Source organism: Gobio gobio (assembly GCF_949357685.1).
Source record: "Gobio gobio genome assembly, chromosome: 25".
Lineage (NCBI taxonomy): Eukaryota > Metazoa > Chordata > Actinopteri > Cypriniformes > Gobionidae > Gobio > Gobio gobio.
This window is the reverse complement of record NC_137121.1, coordinates 20834552-20855539: the sequence shown is the minus strand read 5'-3', so window position 1 is coordinate 20855539 and position 20988 is coordinate 20834552. Positions and strand designations below refer to the sequence as shown.

Sequence of the window (20988 nt, the reverse complement as noted above, 5' to 3'; positions counted from 1 at the left end):
AATTTCAAATGCTGACGTGCGTTTTATGAAGAGCGCTCATATGGTTAATTTAAGTGGTTAAATGTACTTGCATCTCAAAATGCTTATGACGCGAAATTAATGTAAACACAGTTAGTTATGTCTTAAGGGATAAAATAGACAGGACAAACAACATCTTATATTTCAAAAGAGATCTGTGCATTAATTTGAATGTAGCTTCTTAGATCACCCACTGTCTATGATGTCATCATTAATAATCATACAACAGTAAAGATGAGAGAAAAATCACTCACAGCTCTTGAATGGAAAACGTTCAGATACTCTTTAAGGTGCAGTGTGTAGTATTTATGAGGATCTATTGACAGAATTGAAATGCAATCTAATATACATAACTATGTTTTCAGTGGTGTATAAAGACCTTGCATAATGAACCGTTATGTTTTTATTACCTTAGACCAGGGCTGTCCAAAGTCGGTCCTGGAGGGCCACTGTCCTGCAGAGTTTAGCTCTTACTTGCCTCAACACCTGTCTGGAAGTTTCTAATATGCCTAATAAGACCTTGATTAGCAGGTACAGGTGTGTTTAATTGGGGTTGGAGCTAAACTCTGCAGGACAGTGGCCCTCCAGGAGCAGGATTGGACACCCCTGCCTTAGACTGAGCCATTTCTATCTACATACAACGCAGGTCACCATTTTGTGCCGCCATGTTTGTACAGTTGCCCTAAACGTACAAACTTCTCAACAGAGCGCTAGTCACTCTCTGCTCTCTCTAACGACAACATTTTTGTCCTGTGTCGACCACCATAGCTTCTCTATGTGCTCCGAAAGGGGGGAGGGGTAGGGGGTGCAATTCACAACCTCACCGCTAGATGTCGCAAAATTACACACTGCACCTCTTTGTTATTTAGTACTTGCTTTGATGTTTTGAAGCTATATTAGTTTATAGAGTTAATAGTCTTAAAATAAAATTGTTTTAATTTGATTTTAAGATTTTCAAGTCGGTAAACTAATTAATTAATAAGAAATAAAAGTTGATTAAGAATCGATTTGGAATCGGATCGTGACTATCAGAATCGGATCGGATCGTGAGGTGCCTAAAGATTCCTACTCCGACTGTAAAATTAAGGGCCCTATTTTAACGATTTAAGCGCACGGTCTGAAGCGCAGGTGCACTTTGGGCGTGTCTGAATCCACTTTTGCTAGTTTAACGACAGGAAAAATGGTTGGCGTGCCCAACGCATGGTCTAAAAGGGTTGTCTCTATTCTCTTAATTAATAATGGGTGCGTTTTGGGCGTAACGTGCAATAATAATACATGGCGGAATTTGCAAGCAGAGAAACTGACCGCTTCTCCAGAGAGGAAATGGATCTGCTCGTCCAATGACGCCACGCCTGCTTGCTCATCGTTATGCAAATAGGCATAGGCTAATTCTGATACACGCAGTGACTTTACATTATGACGTGTAGGCATTTTTATATGTATGTACACAATAATAATCTTATACTTATATTTATGAATTATTAATTCACGATATTTGTAAAATAGACTTTTTACATTGAAAAATATATTTTAAAACATTTTACAGATGGGAACACTTACAAGTATTCAAGGTATAAGGAGGTGTTGCAAAACATTACATTTTAGAGTCATTAAATTGATAATTTAAAAAATAAAATGGTATAATGGCATTTTAAACAAGATTTTTCGATTTTTCCGTCTTTGCCATGCACAACCACTGAGCCACACATGATCAACAGTGTCATCTTGTTTTACTGGTCTTCAATGTGATAAATACAAAAGTCTGCTCACCTTCCATCAGCAGGGCTTGTTTACTCGGCACCTGCTGTCATGCAACTAAAGCTGGCGGTCTTAGTTCTAATGCATAATGGCAGACGTGATGGCTATTCTTTCTCAGTATCAAAACCTGTCTGATTGCCTGCCTTTTATCAGATAAGCCACGGGGCACAGAACAAGATAAAAACAGCATCTTTGCCTCATTTGAAGAGATCGGGCTATATTTAGCAGAAGCCTTTTATCTAAAGAAACAAAACGATTGAAGAAATCAATAATTCTTTAATAGCTGCGGAGAGCCACATTACACAAAATTAAAAGCGAGTGGGGTAAATAGTTAAACAGCAAACAAAACTGGGGAAATATTGAGGGAGCTGCATGTGTAGTTCAAGAAAAGATTGTCTTCACATGCAGGGGGTAAATTGTCAATTGGATACACTGAGATTTTCTTTCTAAGGCTTAAATTTATATCTGAAGAGCAGGATCCATTGGTTGTTATGGTATAACTGCATTTTTGAAAGGCCAAAGCCTCAAGACCTCTGCTCGCACCGATGGAGAAATTGTATCCGGATATCTTGTTAGAAAATGCCAACATAGAGTGACTGATTTTTATTGTCAATTTGTTTCATAAGCCATGAGACAATTTTCCAATAACGGCAATGAGGAATTACTGAAACATGACATCCACAGCATTTTTTTTTCTACTTGCATTGTTGTGTTTACACATTTTATTTTTTCATCGTTTCCTGGAAATTTTTTCAGCCATGGCTACTGATTGCCATGTGGTGTAGCCCACTACAGGTGATGTAAGGTCGTAGAAACATGGAGGACTGTCTTTCAAAAGCAATTACTCAAGAACACCTACTTTCATCTGGCCATGAAGAAACTCCTACCTTACGAAATATGTCTTGAAATTACTCGGGTGTCATAGCAACAACTGAAGGCAAGAAGACATACGACCACATGAAGATAAGTGCAGGTCACGCTGAAAACCCAGTCCATGCAAGACTAAAGCTAAATTGAGGAAAAAGGGAATGCAACAAATGTACAGGACTTGCAAAATGTCATTTAAAAAGCTCTCGAGTAAGTGGTGCCATTTGCTTCAAGTTGACAAATGCAGTTGAATCGCATTAAAAAAGCTAAGATACAACACCAGCAACACGCTGAAATAATTGTGATGAGATAAAGGACCCTGTATTACGTCTTTCCATTGTGTTCGCTTTACAGCTGCACAAGCTCGTTCTTTTCAATCAAAGATTTGAGAAACTTTGTTCATATGGCAACCTGTAGTTAAACATACAATTTGCATTTACTTTTCATTTGTGTCATTTGTCATAGTTTGGCACTATAAAAAACTAACAGTCTGATTTGAGAATGGATGATTTGTAATGAGCCAGTTCAAGTGCCCCAATTATGCTATTTTATAGGATCCTGATTTTGTTTTTGAGGTCTCCTACAACAGGTTTACGTGCATCGAAGGTAAAAAAAAACCATTTCATTTTCTCATAATATACAGTGCACATCACCACAATGTTCAGCGATTCTCAAACGACTCAATGGATGGATCAGTCTCTCTAAATCCCTCCTTTCCGCAAGCTACTCTGCTCTAATTGGCCAGACAGCCCAGTGCATATTTGACTCAACAAACCAATGTATATATTTCTAATTTATAGCGGTGCACATGCGGAAACTGTAGCAATATAACTGTTAACTGTATCAATAACGGTGCATATGTTAGCCGAGCACTAACATTAATGACTGATTTAACATTAAAGTTTGCAAAACAAATCTGGCTCCATCCTTTATCTTTACTCAAAGTAGTAAGAACGACAGACAATCTGCATTAATAGACACAGTTTTAGGTCATAGTGGCCCACAGCTGATTTGCAGAAATATAAGACAGTCATAACGTGGGTTAGCCGGAAACTTACACAATATAAAACACAAAACTACGTATTTTGAACACCGGTAGAAAATATATACCTCAATAATTATTCTTACCTACAGGTTGTGATTCTGAGGAGCAAGCTGGTCCAAATAAACTGTGCACTCACCCATCTTTCAAGAGCAAGCGTCCTGCGAGATTTGAGAAGCAGTCGTCGGTAAAATGACGAGTTTGTGGGCAGACGGACAAGGTACAACAGCATTATGCAAATATCCTTTCTAGTGACGTAGAATCGTAACGCAGTGGCATTTGAACAAAAACAACTTGTTAAGGCGGTTCAGAATCGATTCTTTCTTTTGGAAGACAATACGTTTATTGTGCACTTTCAACTTTGCAACTCTGCAGGTCATTTACATTAACAGCTATATTACACACTGCATATTCGAAAAAGCATAATAGGGGCATTTTAATGAATCATTCAGAAAGCAAACTCTGTCTCCGTTATATTGTTATTTTTATGCTTGTCTGGCACTTTGCAACAACACAACCTTGTTTCTGCCTTGACTTTTAGCATGTTTCCTATAACAACGTTTGACATTCACGCTTTATGTGCCGTGACAAAAGTCACATAAAACATGCAAAATCTGATCAGAGCAGTCAGACTGAAACGAATTTCTAGAAATTATATTTAATTAAGATTTCAAACCACATATTAATGTAGCATCTCATGTGATTTTTTTTTGCCGTTCACACTTGCTAAATCTGATCAATCGAATATACACAATGGTGTTTGAACGAGGCTGGTTCATGAACAAATGACTCTAATGAGCCAGCTCATTTAATGAAACGCTCAAAAAGACTGGTTTGAATCAGTCTGACAAATCCTTCACTTAATCACTGAATCCATTACTTAACGTTTGACTCGTGTACTGAACTGCAAGTCTTTCAGTTACGTCTGACTGCTGATGCAGCTTTGTGCATTTAAAGATTTTGGAAACTCAAGTTTGTTCATACTACAACCTGTAGTCAAGATTCACTTGTCATTAGTGCTTTCAAAAGTTTGCTATTTAAATAACACACGGCAGCTCGGAGCTAATCTCACCAAGTCTAAATTTCCCCAGCGTCCATCATCTCGTAAAATATTCGGCACACGTGACCTCAGGCACTGATGAAACCTGCGGCAACATTCCAAATCCTGTGACTGACACTTCAGCCACACTCACTGAGCAGTGTAATCTCATGGATCAGTCTGGATTCTGAAAGCCCCCGCTATGGCTGCTCTGGTGGGCTTAAAGGCAGTGGCACCAAAGCCTGGTTGAGTCCCACCTCAGCCCCTCCTCATTCTTACCATCCACACATGCTGGACTGGCTCTGGTAGTGCCGGCAATCTGGCCCTTCCTGCAGGCACACCTGGCCGTCTGCCGGGCGATGGTCCTCCTTGGCTGACTGCTGTCCCTGTCCAGAGTCACGATTTCACATGTACCTGCCACCAGCTGACCTGAATGAAGGACAAAGAGTTTAGATAAATGTCAGCTGGGCTTTCAATAACACCAGGACGACAATCAAATCTTTTTTTAAGAAAACGCCAGTGGTGCCAGAATGCTAGAACGTTGTGGCTGGTTGCCAGGGTGTTGCTACGCGGTTGCTAATATGTTCTTAGTGTTTTTTAGCACATTTATATGCGGTTGCAAGGATGTTCAGGGTGGTTGCTAGCTGAAATCTTGATATGACTGTGATATAGACTGTCATTTAATTAAATAAATATATGTGATGCATGTTTTAGGGTGAATCAAGTCATTGTGTTCATTAATTAGCACTTTTTTGGTGTCTCAGAGATTGGTTCACAGTAAATGCTGCTCTACATTAACTGAGTTTGGGTATAATGTGCATTTGGGAACACGACATGCACCAACCATCTCCCCAAACTTGTAATGAGAAGCACTTAAAAAGTAGATGTTGTCAAAAAAAAAAAAAAATTTCACTGATATATTGTAAAAATAAAAGTAAAAATAATAATTGTATTTATTTAAAATGTCTTTTAATATTTTAATTTAGTAATAATAATTATATATAATTATTATAATAATATAATATTAATTGTAATATTTATTTGATTTTTTATTATTTATTACTACTAATAATTATATTTATAATAGTCACATTAATATATAAATCACAACATGTTTGGCCAAATTGTAATACAAATACAAATAAGCACAGCAAACCTGGAGCTTTTTCTCTTCTTTCTTTTATTGTAAATCACTTAAAATCCCAATCACAGTTTTTTTATCCCCCAAATTGTGCAGCTCTACTCAGGTCTTCAATGCTAGTATATGCTGTTTTTGTGCTCGGTTTATCATCTACCGGGTGAACATGACAAGCCTGAATGCTAAGAAAAGTAACAGTACAGCTCTCCTCAGCATGCCGCATGAATTATTCTCATAATTATAGGACAAACGGTGAGGAACGACTGAAGTGGTGAAGTTAAAAAATTGCAGTCATTTTTTCATCATTAAAAACGTTTCAGCCATAAAATTGTATATATCCATTTTAACAGGAAAGCACAAAGCTGACACAAAATAAGCACAAAACAGATTTAGATGTGACGCAGGCCAGATTTAAACCAGCGTCTCCCATATAAACACCACAACGCTCTGTTTTTGGAAGTAGCCCACAGCTTTGACAGAATAAATGGATTTTTACGGTGCTGAGCTGTTAGTTTCCCTACTAATATTGTAGACTGAGGCATCACCCTTGTTAGCAGACTGATGGGGACCAAGTTCTGCTGAAGCTGCACACTGCAGCCATTGTTCAATGTTCCTCTATTATCCTGCACCTGCATAAACAGGAATCTATATACACGGTCTCATCAAGCTAGTGCAATATGTTGGGTATGGACCTGCGACAGTGAATCATGTCCTAGCAGTGACGTGTCAGCGGAAAAAAGCTTGATGCATCAGGGTGGGCTGCAGATCTTCCACAAAGCCCACTGTAAGTCCAGACAGATGGCTTAGAAAGTAGCGTACAACCTCTTGAGAGATCACTTATGTTAGATGATGATTAATTCAGCGGCAGGATGCCTCAACACCCCAACCCCCTTAAAAAGAAATGGTTATGTATACAGTTAGGTTGTCCTTTGCCAAGCTTTCAACAGGCAGTCTGTCACAATTGCCATACTAGCTTTCACATTACCTGTAGGACGAAAAACATATCAATCTAAACTCTACCGATGATTATAAAGAGTCTGCATGCTAGGGATGCAACAAAACAGTTAGTCCACGGTTCAACACATACCTCGGTTTTTTAACCATGGTTCTCGGTTCGGTTCTGATGGCTTGTCACAAGTGTTTTTGTTATTACATTCTTAGGTGACAGGAAAAGCAAGAGGTTAAGGAAAAAAATAAAAAACATAATCGCAATACTCTTTTTTTATTTTACTTAAAAGACTTGAAAAACCTTTCTTTTAAATTTAAAAAACCCTTGTACACATTCCTAGTGTATAGAAAATATCAAATAAATATATATAAAGATTTACACTGGCAGCTCAGAGCTGTACAGCAGCATTTAAGTATGAAATTGAACAAATAAATGTAAACATAAAACACTACATAGACTTCACTATAAAATATACATTGATTCTTAGCTACTGTATTAGTTTTTCAGTCAAGAGCAGTGAGTGATTTTCTCTTTGTCTTTTGTTGTTTTATTAATAGTTCACTCAAAAATGAAAATTCTGTCATCGATTACTCAAGCTCAAGTTGTTTTAAACCTGAATAAAGTTCTTTCTTCTGTTGGACATAAAATATATTTTGAAGAATATTGGAAACCAAACAGTTACTGGTCCCCTTTGTAGGAAATAATCATATGGATGTCAATGGCTACCATAAACTGTCTGGTATTCAACTGTCTGTGTTCAACAGAAGAAATTAATACAGGTTTGAACAACATTAGAGTGAGTAAATAATGACAACATTTTAGAGGTGAACTGTCCCTTTAAGGACAAGCTGCAGCGTGTTCACTAGGCTGCGCTGCAGTCAATTTAAGACCAGCCCGCATCTAATATACAGATTTTACTTTCTCTTTATACATAACCGACTGTGTTTATGGTAACGTTGTGTGTATTTGACAGTATAAGTGCAGTAAGACTACTTAGTCCAGTAATCACGTGTTTGACAGGCTTTTAGTGTGCGTGCTCGGAAAAGCGCATGTGCATAAGCAGGCGAATGAAATGTTTAACCGGCAAGGCTTTAAAACGCATGCAAATAATGAACTTTCGTGATTGTGAATAACTATAGTGTTCCGTGAGTATAACTCCACCACTAACGTGTGATGTGAATGTATGTCGCGTTGTTCAGTATTGGGATGGAGGTAAATGATAGAATGTGTAGAAAAATAATGATTTAAATGCATAAATTCACAAGCGCGGATTGTGAAAAAAAACACAATTCACAAGCGTGTATTGAACGGTGAATGCCGTACCGGATGGTTCAATATTATATTGAGAATTGTGGCATCCCTAATGCATGCCATGTACAAGGTAACTCTGATTATTATTATATTATATTCCAACACATCCAGCAAGCAATTTCACATACTTTCTTTCAACCCCTAAATAACTGAAATATATTATTATTAATAATAATAACTATCATTAATATTACAAATGTATAATAATAATACAAATTAAGTGTGTAACGGTACACAAAACTGATGGTTCTGTACTTACCTCGGTTCGGTATGGGTTCGGTACAGCAGTTTTACAAAATTGCTTGTTATTTATTTTTATTAAACAGAGGTTTACTGAAAAAAAAGTGTCAGTCCTTAAATGAATTAAATTATAACTAAACGTTTATTGAAGATATTGCAAAGGTATTATAAAGGTTAACAACAGAGCCCTAACTATTAGCCTAAATTTTAAAAAATGAATAAAAATAAAGTAATAAATAATATAACAAGATATCTTTATTGACTGGTTTTGAGTTCTGCAAGGTGCTGTTCACACTAGAATATGCCACATAAATGTAGCCTGGATGCCAACTGGATTTGAAACACGGCCCAATAATCACAGCCCAGTGGAGCAGAATCAGACTCATATTCTGACTAGAATCTGAGTATGACGACGTCAGGCTAACATAAATGTTAAGATTGCACTGAAATATTCAAGGACATAATAAAATAAAATAATTTATCTTTCTTGACTGGGAAGGTTTGAGCAAGTTACAGTATGTTTCATAGTACTTCAAGTGCTTTTATCTCAAAAGATCCAAGAAAATGTGAATCCTTGTGATGTAGTCACTTTAAACCCCACTACACTACATATAGCGACAATTAAGTTCACTACAGAAAGAAGCGTTCAAATGTCTTGAGTATAGCAGTCATTAGTAGCCTATGTATAGTCTCAGGGCAACTGTGATCTAGTGTAGCTGTGAGTGACATATGAGGGTGTATGTCTGTAGCACATGATGGATTATAGCATCTTCTCGACTACATACGGCGACCGGCAGAATTATTGGCATGTAAAATTACCTGTATGTCTGTATATGTATGCCACTGAGGTTTGATCTACAGCGTGTGAAAGGGCTCATCTGACCAAACATGCATGAGCTCCAGCACAAACAATGATGGATGGCGTGTCCACCGCCACAGGCGCGGCGTCGGTGCAGAGGTACTGAATGTAAAAGCACCTCCAGGCTGGATTGGTTTGGTTTGCATATCTGTTTTCTACACAAATAAAAAATACAGCCAGTTACCTTTTTTTTTTACATTTATGAGCAAAGCTGAAAATCAGTTTGCCCCGGGCGCTAGAGAAAGGAAGCCATAACTTTCAGAGGCTCTCCTCTCCTCTCTCAGACCATCATCGATTCATCAGGATGCGAAGCCCCTGCGATCGCCTTTTATTACACCCAATATTTCAGTTTACATTTGAAACTGAGAAGAAAATATTGCAGGTTTGTCAGAACTGCCAAAATCAACACAAAAGATTGTGAAGAAAAGTTCTCCAGACTACCCTTGTTGCAAGCTACTCTCGTCATAAAATACCAAGAGAACTTTCAATTCAATCTATTTTTGGCCAACTCAGTTGCTGGAGCGCGTTAGTGATTATTGGAACATTTTCAAGAGGTGATTTGATTTTTTTCCCCCCTCTCTATCTGTTTTCCTCTTCTCCAGACATCATTTTTCACTCTCTTGCTCTTGCTTCTCTCTCTCTGCAAAATCAAATATCAGCATACAAAAATCAGAAGGCATTGCTCTGGTGTCTGCTCTAATAGGTGAACGTCTGCTTTTTCTCTCTTCAAAGACTCTGAATTGAACTGAAGCTCTGAATAAAGTGGAATCGTTCATATGACAGGGCAGATACTTCACCATTACATCATCACAGAAAATGATGCGAGCGCATCTCGCAGGAAATGAGAGCGGTGATGTGGGTGGAAAGTCCTCGTTATCAAAGTTGCTCCGAATTGAATAATGTATTCTTCAAAATAAGCTCTCTGATTGACGAGACGTGGGACAAAACGGGGTGCGGAGCTGAAAAAATAGACACTTGTGTACAGAGGAATCATTTTGGGTGTCATGCTTCTTCCATTGTCTCACAAATATATGTTTTTCCTTGCTGTAACTTAACGTGTCAGGCCATCTGAGGATACGGAAAAGTAATGATTGCAAATATAACTCTCAAATATCTAGTTCAGTAGATATTGTAATTCAGATAATATTGCAATTTTGATACAATAAACAATAAAATTGAAGGTTTCACTTTATTTTGATGGTCCCTTTAACACATTCTATTGACTAACCCTTACAAAAAAGAAGTTTATTCAAGTGTGCTATTAGTGTACTTCTTCTAAACTTAAAAAAATAAAGTATACTTCCAGTCTACTTTTTGTGTACTTCTCAGAAATATACTTAAAATCGCACTTAAGTATACTTGAGGTCTATGTTTTGGACTATACCTGTACTCAATCTTTTGATCGCGATACAAGTATACTTGCGTATTCTAAGTATACCTGACTTGAAGTTGTGTTTAATTGTTTGAATGGATTTATTGAATACTTAGTTTCACATACTGTCTTATAAACTTACATTGTTTGAAAATCTTGATTTATAATGAGAACAGATATGTTCCTAATTCTGTGTGTCTGAATTTTTGTGTAGGCTAGTCCACTGGTAGTGTACTGACTGAATTTTCCGACTATCCATGTTTTCAATGTTATATGGTATTGGTAGCGGGCGTTATTACCCATCTTCTAGTACAGAATCTCTGGATCAGGTGATGAAAATGCAGAAACAAGCAATCGCATATGTAAGCAGATATGTAAAATAACGAGATCATCAGCATGTACATCAAAACTGGCTAATGTTAGTGAATGAAATGTTGAACCCATGAAAAGGAAATGACTGTGAAGCTTTGTGGGTGTTGATGGACTCGATCTACTCCATCTGTTTTTTTGATCATCGTTCTGAATCGCATCCGGACAACGTCTATGAATTTCACCAGCTTTTTGTTTGAAATGTTGCTTTTTTATGAAACGTACCCTCATTCAAGTGTTGATAAAAAAGAATGCATGACACTACATACACTACAAAGTATACTACAAGTATTAAAATAGTACACTGCTAGTATACTTACACCGATCAGGCATAACATTTACCTCCTAATATTGATCCCCCTTTTGCTGCCAAAACAGCCCTGACCTGTTGAGGCATGGACTCCACTAGACCCCTGAAGGTGTGCTGTGGTATCTGGCACCAAAATGTTAGCAGCAGATCCTTTAAATCCTGTAAGTTTCCAGATGGGGCCTCCATGGATCGGACTTGTTTGTTCAGCACATCCCACAGATGCTCAATTATATTGAGATCTGAGGAATCTGGAGGCCAAGTAAACACCTCAAACTCGTTTTTGTGCTCCTCAAACCATTCCTGAACAAATTTTGCTTTGTGGCAGGGCACATTATCCTGCTGAAAGAGACCATGGCCACCAGGGAATACTGTTTGCATGAAAGGATGTACATGGTCTGCAACAATGCTTAGGTAGGTGGTACTTGTCAAAGTAACATCCACATGGATGGCAGGACCCAAGGTTGGCTTTTTTGGTGGTGGACAGGGGTCAGCATGGGCACCCTGACTGGTCTACAGCTATGCAGCCCCATATGCAACAAACTGCAATGCACTGTGTATTCTGACACCTTTCTATCAGAACCAGCATTAACTTCTTGAGCAATTTGAGCTACAGTAGCTCGTCTGTTTGATCGGACCACACGGGCCAGCGTTTGCTCCCCACGTGCATCAATGAGCCTTGGCCGGCCATGACCCTGTCGCCGGTTCACCACTGTTCCTTCCTTGGATCACTTTTGATAGATACTGACCACTGCAGACCAGGAACACCCCACAAGACCTGCAGTTTTGGAGATGCTCTGACTCTGACGCTCTGGCCCTTGTCAAACTCGCTCATATCCTTACGCTTGCCCATTTTTCCTGCTTCTAACACATCAGCTTTGAGGACAAAATGTTCACTTGCTGCCTAATATATCCCACACACTAACAGGTGCCATGATGAAGAGATAATCAGACTCTGCATTTCCTGCCTGACGATGAAGGCAGGGGCACAGCCGACCCGATGGGAGGTATGGGAAGGGACCATCCTGGTGGTGGAGGAAAAATGTTGGCGTCAGGATCTGAGAACTCAAACATGTGTAAGTACCGATCTTTTATATTCCCGGTATTAGAACATGAAAGGTTAGATCTGAAGGTAATAAGTGGCGTAACATTTGAGTCTTCCTGGCAGAACTTACAGTAGAGCTTTCATTTCACTTGTAGTACAGATGCAGGCAGTGTTGGGCACGTTACTTTAAAAAAGTAATTAGTTATAGTTACTAGTTACTTCTTACAAATAGTAACTGAGTTACATCATTATAAAATTAAATGGAAGCTTCAGCTTAAGTTCTGCCAGGAAGACTTAATCACTTCGTCACTTATTAACTTCATCTCTATCCAATCACGTCTTCATATTTTCTGTATAAAGGTCGTACTTACACATGTTTGAGTTCGCAGATGCCGATGCGACAACAACCTCCATCCTCCCCACCACCACCAGGATGGTTCCGTCCATACCTCCAAAGGGGGGTCGGCTGCGCCCCTGCCTTCATCTTCAGGCAGGAATATGCTGATCTGCTACCCTCGGATTATAAACTATGGACGGGGCCTATGCCAAAACTTTATTATGCTTGCTGGGCTGTCAATAAATGTATGCTTCATTCATCATTCTATCTCCCGAGTCTTTCTGGTAGAACTAATTACCAGGGAAAGTAACTACTGTGTTACTTTTTTATTTTTCAAATGTTCAAATATGTCAAATAACTTGGATGCCCCCAATACTAAATATGTTAAATGAATGAATTGGACACTAAATAGAATAAATTATTATTATAAAACATTGTACATTAATGTACACTATTGTAATGTTGCTGTGGGACAATGTGAGAGACACCTATCCAATTCAATACATTGTTGAAAATATTATCAGTAGACCTAATATAGTGTAATGTGTAAATATTATCAGAACTACTTCTTTGGTAGTGGAGCTTGCGTTATCATCTGAGTTTTTAGCCACTAATTTTGTGGCGGCATGTGATGATGTGAGGGGCTTCATTAGATTAGAATTACCGACGTGGAGAGACTCTTTCTTCCTGGGCATAAGTTGCACGTTACATAAACATTCTTACCTTTCACCTCAACGAGGGAAAAGTAGCGCTTATACTTCCAGACTTGCCATCGCTGACTGTGCATATGCGTGTGCGTCATAGGTGTGTGTGTGTGTGTGTGTGTGTGTGTGTGTGTGTGTGTGTGTGTATTTGTGAACTCAACCTATCAACCTCATCCTTGTCTCCCACCCACCAATCATCATCAGTTATGTGTACCACCCAACACGCATGGCTGGCGCGCGCGCACACACAAACGTTGCAGGTCCGACTGACAGAGAGCATGTTCGGATGAGTATACAGTAAGTAATGTTGAACCTACATGTCTAATAACTATCATTAGAGTGTTGGTTGAGTATTAGTAGACTGATAGGGTTTGGCTTAGAATAAGCTGACAAGTACTTGCAAAGTTACTTATAGTCAGTAGAATGTATGTTGGAGGAGCATCAAAATAAAGTGTTAGCAGATATTAAGCAGACAGTCTACTAATACTCTAATGAGAATTAGTTGACATGTAGTTGCAAAGATAGTCAACAGAATGTCCAAAAGGGACCATCAAAATAAAGTGTTACCAAATTGAATTGCTACATTTGTGTTGAGTTTCTAGTGATTCTAGCAACACCCAGCCTCTCGCTTTCTCTACGGCGCCCTAAAGGTGAGACCCACTCCAAAGCTGGAAGAAAAAAGCTTCACCATTCATTTCCAACTTCAGCCCCAAATAAGCCGTAATGACTGGGCTCTGATAGATGCCGGAGAGAGAGGAGTCCATAGAGCCATTCATGGAGGCTAATCAGCATGCCAGGAGCAAAGTCTGGCTCTGCAGTGACTGAATGCAGACTGTGAGAGCCCCTCCTTTAATCTCTCACTCATTCATTCGGCCCTGCCATGGCTTTATGACAAACCCAACACGGACGCTGTTTTCCACCACCTTACCGTGGCCTCCTTCCCTCCGCCACCCTTTTTTGCCCTCTACGTCCCGTGAGTCAGAGTAAACAATCATTAAATGTGTTAACATGCATGTTCTTATCCTAAATATGCATAAGCTGTCAATACGTGTGCTCATGTAAACATGTTAATCTATTTTCCTTTACCAGAGTAAAGTCATAAACGCCTTCAGCATAAACTGATTGACACCGCTTGATTTTTGCCCATTTCCTCACCTGGCATGTAAACACCATAACTTGCGTTTTGTTGGCTTATTGTAGTGAGTATGGCTGTGTGGCTAAGCGTCCTTAAGGTGTGTCACATTAGCGATATTTCTGCAAAATTTGGTGGGCAAAAAAGGTCCATTGTCAGTGGCGTAGCAATTTATGAAGCACAGCTCACACAGAAGTCACTTTCTAGCCAAGCAGCTTTCAGTTGGTCAGTGCAGTGTTTTTGGGCGGCCAACTTGAACATGAGAAAAACTTTTTTGCCCTCAAGCTAAACTCCCAAAGTCCTATTGAAATGACTGTATTTCACCAGCGAAACTTCACAGAGCAACAGTAAATTTGCACTTTTACTGCGGATTTAAGCGCATACATATAGAACGAGCATTTCGGTAGGGGAGGAGAAAATATATTGCACACTCCAACTCTTTCTTGACCTAGGAAATTATAAAAATGTGTTCTCATCTAATGCAGTCGAAGTAGAAGTGGTAAAAAGTGCTCAAAATTTGGCTTTCATTAGAGCAGTATTTATATTGTCCTATGTAAAACTTTAATGGACAATTAAAGAATATTGTTACAGTAAAATGTAAAAAAAAATCATATTTCACAAGATCAAAACACCCTTTATTAAAGTACTTTCTTAGATTTATCACATTCTTACAGGTGGCGGAGAAATTATGATTATTAATTCTAGCAGCGCTTATTGTGAGCAGAACCATAGACTTTAAAGCATTGCATTATATCAAGGGGAGGCTCACGCTTCAAAAAATGACAAACTAATAAGTAACTGGATTCAGCCTCGTACTAGACGAACTGCTCCAACAAAATCCAGAATTTGAGCACTTTTTCACTTTGGGCAAAGGAAATAGGTTATAGCTAGTATACATAAACCGCTAATTGTAACGTGTGAGCATGCAATAGTTTCTTGTGCATATTATTTTTTTTATTTTTTTATTTTATGAGTTCTGTACTTTAGAGGTTCTGGGCCATATTTTAACTATCTGAAACGCAAGTGTCAAAGCGCGAAGCGCAAGTAACTTTGTGGGCGGGTCTCGGCGCTGTTGCTATTTTCCCGGCGGGATAAATGGCTCTTGCGCCCAGCGCAAATCTAAAATGGGTTGGTCTGAAGTAGCTTCATTATTCATAGGTGTGGTTTGGGCGTAACGTGAATAAACCAATCCGAGCGTCATCCAACATTCCCTTTAAAAGCAGGTGCGCAAGTTCCATTATGGATTGCTATTATTATGGCGTATTTACCAGGCGCACGCCAGGAGCGGTTCACAGCCGAGGAGACTGATGTTCTTGTAAGAGCAGTGAAAGACAGAGAAGTGAAGTTGTAATGTTGTACATTATGGTAAAGGTGATTTCACAGTCTTTTTTTTTTTCAGTCTTTCAGTTTTTTCAGTTTTTCAGTCGATTTTTTTTCCTGGTTCTTGACGGACAAACCAATTTGTCAGATGTCCTTATATACATATATGTCTTGCCACTATTGGGCAAACAGGTCTTATCCTTAATTATTACAATTAGCCTGAATAATTTGTAAGCTAGATTTATGCCTATTTTTTCACATCTTCTTGGCACACCACAATGATTTCCGTCATCTCATGTGTTAATATTTTTTTAGTGTAACAATTTATGATTTGCAAAAATAACTGTTGCATCTGTGTAGGTTACATGAGCAAAGTGTATGCGCGTTGTGCACGCTATACATTATGGTCAAGCATGCGCCCTTAAAATAGCATAATGAACAACGCGCCACTGACTTTAGACTAGGTTTTTTCTGGTCAGTGGCGCAATTGTTTAATGGAACAGCAAAATAGCACCAGGGATTGTTTGCGCCGGAACACGCCTCCTTTTTTGCGCTGAACCGCCCAGGGAGCGCAAGTTCATTCACTAGTTTAGCGACGTGCTTCTGTGGAGGGAAAAGCGCGCTTTGCGCGGGTGCAAAATAGGAATGACACATGCGTCGGTGTACAAAGTCAATTGCGCTGGGTGCAAGATAGGGCCCTCTGTGTTTACTGTATTTGATGCACAATTTTTTTTAACAAATCACTCAAAAGTCATTTATTTACTGTTTATTTTTATCTGCCACCAGACTATCTGAGATGTCATTCCCATAACGCGTTGCTATGGGTTGCATCTTGCTCTGGACTTGATTGACAGATTGGCCTTCTGACATGAGAGCTTCATGCTCCCAACAGTTAAACCAAAATGGATGCTAAAAATTGATCAGGTGAATATGTTTTAGCTTATTGTACAAGCATGTTATTAGCCGTTTTAAACGAATGCGCTGCTGCATTGTAAACACACACACATCACAAACAGATTGCGCGCACACAGAAACATTCCGTAGCGCAGAAATCTTTTGTCAACACTGTTCTGTGGTTTATCAATAAAATAGTATTAATAGTAATAATAGTATTTCTTAGTAAAACTCCCACAGCTTCTCTATTAGTAGAGAGACGCTGCCATGTAGAATGAATTCACATGCAATTGCTCTCACTAATGCATTCATAAATGTAATCTTTACTACGCTACTTTATCTGTTTTAGAATGAGCAGAAAATATAATGACCCAAAAAACTAAACTGATAAAAATAAGCTGTTATGTAGGAGCAATAGACTTGTGGGCAGCCCTGTCATTGTCACCCTTCTGTTTAGTTTTGTTCATGGACTTTCAGGCCACATCCACACAAAGCCAGAGCTTTCCCTATCCAATCTTTTTTTCCCCTCGTCTCAAGAAATATCTGCGTACACACGAAACCACTGAAACCGACTCAAAAGTACACTAAGAAATACACTAAAAACGGAGAAGAAGAGTTGTGGCTAGAAGGGGGACAGCAACAGTCGGAAGTGAGGCAAAATCTCACGATAAAATAACAATAAATAAATGTGCTACTTACCATATTGTGTTTTATTAACGCCTACACCTACCCCAACCCCTTACAATAATGCAAATACAGTAATTAAATGACGCAATATGGATGTGCACATGCCCAGTGCCTGTAGTTGTATCCCTTCTAGTCTTTACCGTGTGGGGCATGGTGTGATGACATCACCGTTCCACAAAATATACGGATTGGCTGTACACACGAAAACGCAAGGGTGTCGGTTTCAGATTTATCCACTCTGGGACCCGGTTTCAAAAAATACCGGTTTCAGGCTCCTAAAACACCAGATCCGTCTGGACGAAACATTGATACGATACAGCATCTCCGTGTGGACGGGGCCTCAGTTTGTTTTCAAAGTTCGTTGTCGCATTTCCTCCGTATTTCTTTGAGGCCGTGGCCTGCAAGCTGCATGAGAGTACCGGCTTGGGATTTGGCTGTAGTTAGGAAGGACTCTCTACTGCTCCTTTTGAGCTAATGGAAAACATTCCAGATACATTTTTGTCACTAAAAACGGTGTTTCTTCTGGCGATAACTAGGGGTGGGAATCTTAAGGCACTTAACGATTCGATCCGATTCCAATTCTGGGAGTAACGATCCGATTCCCAAAACGATTCTTAACATACATTTTTGGTAACTAATTATCCTGCTGTGCAAATACACAAACTTTACATTTTAACCAAAATTGGAGCTCATATGTGTTTTGTTTTTAGTTAGAATATCTGTTTGACAGTATTGCCATATTAAAAATGATTATGAAGATTTCTTTCAATATTTTTATTTTATTAACAAAGTTATATTCAAGATTAACAAGCTCTAATGAAACATAGTAAGCCATGTTTCATGCAAAGAACAATCATTAAGAATAAACAGTTCTCAATTTACATCTAAGTGTGACAATTTTTCAGTTTCTTTAGAACATTTTAACAAAAAAATAAAAAAAAAAGTTTACTTTGGTTAGAGCCACAAAAAAATCTTTCAAACATAGGCTAATGCAGAAGAAAAACAACTTTAGCGCTCGCTGAGAAAACAAATTCAGTGTGTGCCCATAACATATCACATGAGAAAACTTGCCGAGCTGCAACAGTCATGTTAGAGACATTTAACGAATCACTCACCAAAACGAAGTCTTTGTTCAAAATTTTCCATTCGTTTGAAACTTTGTGCAGTAGTTCAGCAATATTCGATAAGTCATTCCAAAAATTATGCCACGGATGTTGTTAGGTTTATGTAAATCCCGGCCACCGGGATAGGAGTGTTATTAAGCATTAATGGCAAGGAAAGCGCCTTTTAGCCTACTTGAGCACCACTTCGTTATTTTGGCTCAGAATTTAGTTTTTTGGAAATATTAACTTAATTTAGAAGTGCTTTTGAAATTAAAAACTTTGCATTTAATAGGCAAAATACATTTTTGAAATGGAGAGGCAGCCGCAGCGAGCGCAGACACAGAGCGGCCAGAGAAACGGAGGAGCAACTGCTGTAAGGCGTTTGAGCAAAACTGCGGAAAAACTGCATAAAACGTGCGGGTGTTGAACCCTCTCACCGGGAAAAGTGTCCCCACGGGTGCGACGCCCCTGAGCAGGTCGTAGTTTGTCCATTTTATCTTAAACAAAGAAAATTCACCAGCATACGAACGTTCACCTATCAACGGGTTGTTCTGTTTGGCCGCGCGCACAGTGGTGAAGTGGCCGTTTGAATTGAACACAGAATCGATTCAGAATTTTTGAGAATCGATTCTGAATCGTTGGATAACGAATCGCGATGCATCGACCTTTTCTCCCACCCCTTGCGATAACATCTCTAGATAGAGTAGGAGACCTTCAGGCTCTGACGGTTGCCCCATCGTGCTTAGAGTTCACCTGGTACGGTGAAAGCCTTTCTACACCCGGGGTATGTCCCCACTAATGTGGCACGATCTATAGTTTTGCAGGCCTTTTGTCCTCCCCGCTTTTGGACGTCGGACCAGGAAAAAATAAATCTGCTATGCCCCTATAGGGTATTGGATGTTTATGTCTTAGTTGTGCTCACCATGATTCAAACTGGACAGACACTTGTCAGTACGACAGAGTGGGTATAAATGTTCCCATAGCATCGCTGTCCTTGACACAGCGCAAGTTCCCTTAAACGTCTCAGGTTAAGACTTTAACCATGGTTCACTGAAAAGGGAACAAGACGCTGCGTCGCCCTGCCATACTTCCTGCATGCCCGTGATCAACTTGCTTCAACCAATCAAAAGCGGCCTTTGTTTGGTCCGGGCACAATTTATAGAGCTTCCTGGTCATGACGTCACACTCTAGGGTGACGTCCCGCCACACCATTGAACTGTTTACACACATGCTTCAAGACGCAATCACACAGAAGCGTTCCCATAGTGTCACAACCTCCAACCTCCATCGCAAAGACTTTTCTGTGAGTTATCAGTATGTTGGTGCGCATGTAAACGCTCATTTTAGTGTACAACCATTGGGATAATTCAGAGGAAAACACAATTAAACACACCGAATGTGAGATGGCAGCGGGTTCACTCCAGGACGAGCCATTATGACATCATTAACACGGCAAGAATGCAAGTCAACACTTTGCTAATGGTCACGGAGCCACACCGCTCCGATAAGCTTCAGAATTGCTCGCATTGTTCTAAAACGCCTCTAAGTGCTGAAGCTTAGACATGTTAAGCGGCGCAACTCGTGATAGATGATACACCCTCCCTGTCTGTTTAAATAGCCCCGCTGACAGTGAAATGTCTGATTCATCTCCAACCTCTCCGCTCTCTCCCCAGGATCTCCTGTATACTCCAGTGCATGCGTTTTAGGGATGAAAGAGCTGCCAACCATGCATCTCTGAGATGGAGACTTGCTGGCTGTGCTGATCTGAAATTCAAAAGCTATCCTTTACAGGCTGTCAGAAAAGTGATGGAGTGAAAAGGGAGTCTATCATCAGGGGACCGATGCTGGACTCCACCAGCGCACCACACAATGCTATCAGCCTTCATTCTCATGCCAAGATCGTTCATTTCAATTCTATAACCGAAAGCTTTATGCTGCAGTTATTGCCTTGCAATGTGAGTCAATTGGCCCCATTTAACTGTAAGATGTTTTCATTAAGAAACACCACCAGTAACAAAAGCATATATGAACATAATGTTCTGAGACAGGGGAGTTTTGATAAGACAATTAGGATACTGCATATAGACATACAGTGTGATCATAGCCGGAGTTTAGCCCAGGAACACAGGAAGTCAAATTCAAGACAAAAATCAGAAAGGTCCGATATGAGAAAACACAAAGTCTTTAATGATTTGAAACCATGATTTTTTTACTTGTAAAAAAAAAACGAAAGAAAAAGAAAAGATAACACAAATATAAGGCAAGTTCATTATTTTATCAAATAATTGGCCAAAATTCATGTTGCAAATTGAGAGAGATGAAAACAAGCTACAAAAAATGTCCTTTTATTTAATTTTATTTATACAATTATTATAAAAAATAAAATTGCATGAATGTATTTTATTTTATAAAATATATATTAAAAACAAAATGATGTAATGTAATTTATTCTAAATGATTTTAAAAAACTAAACATTATTTTATTTTAATTTATAAA

At 39.1% G+C, this 20988-nt stretch overlaps 1 protein-coding gene across 2 annotated transcripts in view; it reads right to left on the bottom strand.

Moving 5' to 3' along the window:
• The window catches only part of tafa5b (TAFA chemokine like family member 5b), a 66374-nt gene that overhangs the window by 14438 nt on the left and 30948 nt on the right, over positions 1 to 20988 (bottom strand). For both annotated transcript variants that reach the window (XM_079809895.1, XM_079809894.1), the window contains exon 2: positions 5004 to 5153. In XM_079809895.1, the coding sequence (XP_079666021.1) occupies positions 5004 to 5153 (150 nt within the window). The remainder of the gene's footprint in view (positions 1 to 5003; positions 5154 to 20988) is intronic.